General features: G+C 38.3%; 1 protein-coding gene across 4 annotated transcripts in view; it reads right to left on the minus strand.

The window, feature by feature from the left end:
- The window catches only part of igfn1.1 (immunoglobulin like and fibronectin type III domain containing 1, tandem duplicate 1), a 28,109-nt gene extending 21,574 nt beyond the window's left edge, over positions 1-6,535 (minus strand). For 2 of the 4 annotated variants that reach the window (XM_039797695.1, XM_039797693.1), the window contains exons 1-3: positions 6,366-6,535; positions 2,213-2,299; positions 947-982 (exon numbers count right to left, since the gene is read on the minus strand). In XM_039797695.1, the coding sequence (XP_039653629.1) occupies positions 947-982; positions 2,213-2,261 (85 nt within the window). In that variant the 5' untranslated portion in view covers positions 2,262-2,299; positions 6,366-6,535. The remainder of the gene's footprint in view (positions 1-946; positions 983-2,212; positions 2,300-6,365) is intronic. The other 2 variants (XM_039797696.1, XM_039797694.1) reach the window with 2 other exon arrangements.
- Between the last annotated feature and the right edge of the window lie 337 nt (positions 6,536-6,872).

Raw genomic sequence — 6,872 nt, forward strand, 5'->3', positions numbered from 1 at the left:
CCTCAGAGCATTGTGTACTTATGTTGCCCCAAATTCCCTCAGTTTAATTGTCTAAGCAATACAAGGAATCAAAAGATATCGAGAGTTGGGTGAAGCTTAAGGGCTCCCAGAGGTCCCGGTTGTCGTTCCAGCTGATTAGCTCCACACCTCAATGTTCTGTGTTAACTTGACAGCACATGGTTCTGTTAGACCTGCTTTGAACTGCTAGGATCATAGAAATTGCAATTTTGTATCTGTGACAGTCCTGGTCTTGACAGTTAAGCCAAGGAGAGCATGAGGGTCAGGCATGAAAAGGCCGGAAATCTCAAGGGAATACAGAAAGGATGGTAATTTAAAGAGGTGACTCAGTTTGCCTTGGTGTTCATCATATCAAATACAGCCTCAAATATTATATAGTGTTTTTTACTGATACCAATTTCATGCTGTTTGCACTTTGCAGTTGATAAATATTGTTTTAAATTTACAAGTTCATTATGTTAAAGCTTGAAGATGTATGTGATTTGAAAGGGGCGCTCGGGTGGCCAGTCACATTAGCTTGATTTTAGGAGAGATCATGCCACCGCTTTGGGGATGTCCCTGTAGAGCAAGTTCATTTATTGAGACTGAACTGTGCCAACATACTATACAGGATGCACAATCAGCATTTGGACATACGTTTTTAAAAGTGGAATTTTCTTTTTAAATTAAAAGATAAAGTACAGACACATGGAAATCAACCGCAGTGCCCTCTAGCAACAGCCTTGAGCTAGTATTCATATGGAGATGGTTTAAAATGTCACAATGAAATGCATCTGTTGTGACACTGAAAGTTGAATCATCCATTTCAGATGACACCTTTCGAGGCGTGATGAAGACCACATCATACATGCAACTCACCCAACGTGGAGACATGCACTTACAGAAGGTGAGTCGTTTGTGTAATTGGATTTCTTTTTTGCTTGCATACCTTTGTCGTCTGGTTGAACTCCTTCTGAATCGTCGACTAAACACGCAACGTGACAGCAGGAGAGGGAACAGGACAGGTAAATATTAATCCTGACAGAAGCACCATGGCAGGTTGGGACTTCGACAGGATTATGGAAACAATTAACATGAAACAACACAGTATACAGTATAACCCAGGAATGGGAAGCACAAACACAGACACAACTTAGGCAGAACAAATATTACACAACAAAGAAGGTTAGTCATAGACAAAATATAATACAGTATGTTAGCAATATGTTGTTACAGCAGCATGTAAATAGTTGTGCTGTGCAACTGCTGATTAGACTTAACTCGCTCAGGCATTTTCTTATTGCTGGTATCTTAGGATGATTCCTGCGCAGTGCTTGAGAGAAATTATGTGCAAATACTTTGCGGAAAAGCAACTTGTTGGAAATTAATTAAATAGTTGGCTTCATTTTGTCCATAATCAAACAAGGACATAATTTCATTTTCAATGGTGGTAGCAGTTGGCTTGATTTTGTTGATCATCCATGTTAGCATCAGCTGTATTCTTCTTCTTAGTGTTCTTTTTCTTCTTTGATTCTTTAACTACTGTACTGTTTGTCATGAATACTTTTTGTTTCATTTTAGCTCCCATTTAGTATGAGCATCTCATCTTCTGGCATCTGGGACGCCTGTGTTTATTTATTTGACAGACATCTTCATAATCACATCCTTGGGACAGAGACGTTGATGAATGATATGGCCAGTGCCACATTCAAAGTTGTTGCTGCTTGTTTTTATTTTGTAGGCAACAAAGATCTTCCATTGAAAAGAAGCATCTGTGTCCTGACCAAAAATATGCTTTGCTGTTGAGTTTTCTTGAAAAATCATGAATAATATTTGGACTGCTTCCACTTGACGAAAGAAGAAGCTGAGGTGCTTACAATATCTTCATTTTCTCTCAGGAGAAATGTTCAGCCCTCAACATAATACAGCATTTTTTAGATGTCTTGGGTATTCCACATCTTTTAAAAAGATGCCTTATACACACCGACCTGTAATCTTTGACGTGGTAAGCTTCCCAGGTGTTTTTTCTTGTCTTGCAGGTTCTGTTTTCCTTGAATGCAATGTCACATGAATCTTAATTTTGTATAAATATTAGTTGTCAAATAGATCCTGTTCATCATAATTCCTCGGAAAAGAGGAAATACAGGAGGCGACAGCTGCAATACAAACCCCCGACTGACCTAACCAGAGAGGGCGTCTATCACTCGGCACTTACCCGCCTGCCCAGTGGCAGTTTGATCGGTCACCTTTGACTTCTTCCACATCTTGGCTTTCCTCTCGAGGTCTCCTGATTCAGAATTCTCTGTAGCAAAAGAGACAGAAGATACAAGAGGAAATAGTTAGCACTGCATACATGCATGGCTCAAAAGCACATTCTCCTTAAAGCTTGAGGTTTCAGTCTTTGGGGTTTGTATGCTTTCAGTTGCTCATTGTCTTTTTGAAATGTTAAGCAGATGCCACTCAAAGGTTGTCATAGATTTATTTAAAACTTTTGGAGGAAAAACAGCAGCTCTGAACTGTATTTTCTAAAGCTCTGTGCAGTTACTCTAACCAGTCATTAAGAGGCAGCAACCAGTGTCCTTTACAGTAACTGTTGGCCTTACTCTGGGATGAAAGTTTATCTCAGTAAACCCTTTGGAGGCATGTGTTAATTAAGCAGGGGACTTATTAAAGCCCTAAATGAGCAAAGTGAAGAGTTAGGATCAGTTTTTAAATACTCACACTGCTACTGCTATAGCCTCTCAATCCTGATTAATATTAGTTGATTTATGGTATTATTTTAAAAGATATATGTAAGTATTGATATGAAATCTTTTAGATTGCCTCTTTCCAGGCTTTAGAAAAAAACAAAAACAGCTAAAAGATCTGCATCTTTTAGCAGGTTTTTTTTGCAGTTCTCCACCAAAATGTTCACCACACCAACAGTTCTAAATATCAACTTTGTTACCTAAAGATATACATTATTTTTCATAAGAAACACACTTTTAGCACTGATTATGGGATTATTTGGTTCGAATTTTCATTGAAGCTACCAGAGATATTTTATATGAAAAACCCCAGTAAGTGTAATGTGACACTTCTGAGGATCACAGCTGACTCACATGACACTTGTTTAACGGGTACATGAGTCATGTCTCCTCTGTTATGAAAGGTCGCATGCATCACTTTATGCCATTACTATTTTTTGTTCTTGTAAAATTTGACCTAAAGACTCTCAAGTGAAGAGGTCGTAACCTTCTCATTGGACAGGCACTGAAAGTGGGTGGGGTTATGTATGGGCAAATTAATATTATATGTCATTATTTCTTTGCAGCTGAACAAACATTTTCAGAAAATGTTGTTGACATGAGGAGGTGAGTTCGGTTTGAATTTGAGGTGAGTCTTTCCCCACGCTACCTTAAAATACCTCTGATTAGGTAGGACTTTGTTCATGATTATGGATATTTTGATTGCTTTTAAGTGCTGCCATATCTACACTATAACCAAAATGCTTGCTATTGTGCATGGCTCACTTTGCAGTCTTAGTACTTATTGATTGTATGATTCTTTAAATGATATTATCATGTCTGTAGATACAAACCTATTGTAGTATGCTGCCTGGTTTACCAAAGGGCTTTACATTTGTCCACCAGCATGTGCACTAAACCTGCTCCAACCCCTCTAAACCTTTAAAGCCCCTGAAAACTCTGTTCCAAATTTCTATTTCTCTATTACATTAAGTATTTGTGACACTCAAAAACTCAGATAATCTGCTAATCTGTGATCATGTAAAACCCAACTGCTCATAATGAGAAGCTGTTTGAGAAAAATAGTTTTTCAGATTAGATAGATGTTCTTAACAAATTGAAAAATGTCTAAAACCGTCTGGCTTTGTTAAAGTAAGGACTTGTCTTTTTGAAATACTGGGCGTTAAATATTTCACCTCAAATTTCAAATATTTGCTGTCTGTCCTGATGTCCCACTGAAAATAAGACCTGCTGTCTTGAATAGTAAGCGTTTTATTTTTAGTTGGGCTCGTGCTCCAGCATGTGTTCAGAAGGGTTCTGGGCTCCAGCAGCGATCTTGGCTGTTGGTTGATCTTGAAAATGAACTACACAACACATATGGTAAAAGCAAAACAGGCTGCAACAGGAGACATTTTGGCAGGAGGCCTTTTGCATTACAGGAAACCCACTCCTCTTCCCTCCCACTGAATAGCTTTGCTGTTTTAGCTCCATACATTTATAGTTTAATGTTTGGCTGAGGCTCTCATTTGATTAAATGAAATCTGACTTGTGGGGGAGGGATGTTGTAGAAATAAATAACTGTCAATTCATCCTGAGCATCTTTCCCAGTCACCATCCCTGATAGTTTAAAGAGTTGTGCTGCAGGCTGCATTACGGTAAACATGTCTGTTGCTTAAAAAAAAAAAAAAAGAGCTGCATGCTTCATAACATTACATCTAACCAATATGTAGACAGGCTGGCTGTCACTGCAGGCAACATGACAAGTCACCAAGCTTAAAATTAAAGATGGGCTATCTGAAATGTTGGATCATTGCAGCAGAAAGAAAATATATCCAGCTTTTCACCATCAGTCAACCATCAGAGTTTTTACTTTTACTCTTTACGATTGATATCATATATATATATATATATATATATATATATATATATATATGTGTGTGTGTGTGTGTATGTTTGTATATATATATATATATGTATATGTATGTATGTATGTATATGTGTGTGTGTGTATGTATATATATGTATGTATATTCTTCTATATATATATATATATATATATATATATATATATATATGTGTGTGTGTGTGTGTATATATGTATATATGTAGTGTCTTTGATTGATCCTTGTGGTAATTTGCTCCCATTGAATTTTTACGGTTTGTCTCAAACTAATTCTGCTGATTGGTCGGTCGCTGACATTAACAGATTTATTAGTGAGTTTATGTGAGCTCCCTTAGCTGTCCATGCATGTTCAAACCTTGTGATGTTTGCCCCTAATTTCATCCTTGCATGTGTATAACACCACATCTTGTGACAATTTGACCTCTTCTCGAAATAATGACATGAAATACAGTCTTCAGAAGATGCCTGCGGAGTTCTTTGAAGTTGTAAAATAAGAAAAGAAAAAGAAGGTGCTTAAGAGCCTGCACAGCAGACAAACAAATTATGCCTAATGTCTCAGTAGTACGTGACATGTCTCAGTGATTCAGTCACCCATCGCAGATGACTGCACCACTGACCACATACTCTTGAAATGGTAGCTTCTCAAATGTCCCTCACTGCATTTCTCCACACGTCACTGACTCCAGCTGAGTGTATGAGACAGAAAGTGGCTTCTGCTGTGTAACTCACACAAAACTGGGCCTGATGACAAGGCCATTTGGTGTAAAATGAGTGCCAGTAGTGCTATTCGAACTTCACAGTGGATTTGCTTATTTGTTTAATTGCTGTAAGAGGGCTGACACGTTGATGCATATATGTCGTTCAAAACATGTAAGAAATGCTTAAGCTGTAGCATATTATGTGTGGCGGCATGTTTTGATCAGTCTCTGTTTATTCCACTTTACTTTTTTAGTCTTTTAAAATTGATTGTGTCCTTTCAGATCTATGAAACGTACCTGCATTTAGGATAATTGCTTTTTTACAAAAACAGCTTCCGCATGTGCACAATGTGGGACGCAAGCACAGAGAACGACTACAGTGCGAACAGTATGAACCGCAGTCCTGTGCGTGTCTTTTAATGTGAAAATAGATCCTATTTTCTGCCAAAACACAACCCACACCCTTCACACAGCTCTCTGAATCTCAGGCTATATATCGATTTGATACCTCTCATCTAAAGTTAGTCAACACCCAAGCACCTCTGACCTCACTGCTATGATCCAGCTTCCCAGATTTAAAACTGTGAAATTCGAACTGAGAAGCCTGCATGCCTCACTAAAGATTTCATGCACCAACACCAAATGTGTGTGTCCTGTACAATGTTTAATGAATACCAAAATTATTAACGTGGTTACATCCTCTGTAATTTCAGCAACTGAAATTAGATAGCACATACAAATTGTACTCACTTTATTGCTCTTTAAGAATAGCAAGTTCAGCCCTTTGTAGAGGAAAATAAAAGCATGTATTCATTACACACTTCCATCTACTGAACAAATTAGGTTTTTCACTGCACCCATCTGTGAACCTGCTCACTAAAGGCTGATGTCTCACTGATTCAAACACTGACGGTAGACATATTTATCCTTATTATGTTCGCAGGGGCTGACTAACAAGTAATTGGCTGAATGTAATCCATTTCTGCTCTCTGCTCAGAATATTTCCTCATCCAGCCTGCCTTTGTTTTGAGGGCCACCTACCTGCTCACAGTCCTCAGTGCTCTCAGCTCTGTTCCCTTTCAGGCAGCAGTCTGGTCACACTGTGCCTTCTGCTAATTTTTTTCAATGTAATAGATCCTTCCAGCAGCGTAGAGGTCTGAGCTTGATGCTCCTCTACTGACTAGACCCGGTGACTGCCAAAAGCCGTTTAGGCTTTTTTGTATTTGTGGTGACTCCAAAGACATTGGAGGTTGGGTGGGCGGTGAAGCCCAGAGGGTCACAGTGAAGGGTGGGTGAGGGAGCAGGTTAAATACCTCCTTAAAGAATCATTTGTTTCCGTAAACCAGATGTAGTGACACAAATGAAGATGAAGTTTGTTTGTTTGTTTGTTTGTTTGTTTACACGACTGAAATCTAGATATATCGGAGATCACATGGTTAGGACTTGATTAGGTCTGCTGCTTTAGTGTGCTCTGAATATTAATGTAATTGTACTGTAAGCATAATGTCCTGATATATTGTTTGTAAATGATTCTTTATGAAAATAAAG

The sequence above is a fragment of the Perca fluviatilis genome, chromosome 4 (genome assembly GCF_010015445.1).
Source record: "Perca fluviatilis chromosome 4, GENO_Pfluv_1.0, whole genome shotgun sequence".
Taxonomy (NCBI): Eukaryota; Metazoa; Chordata; class Actinopteri; order Perciformes; family Percidae; genus Perca; species Perca fluviatilis.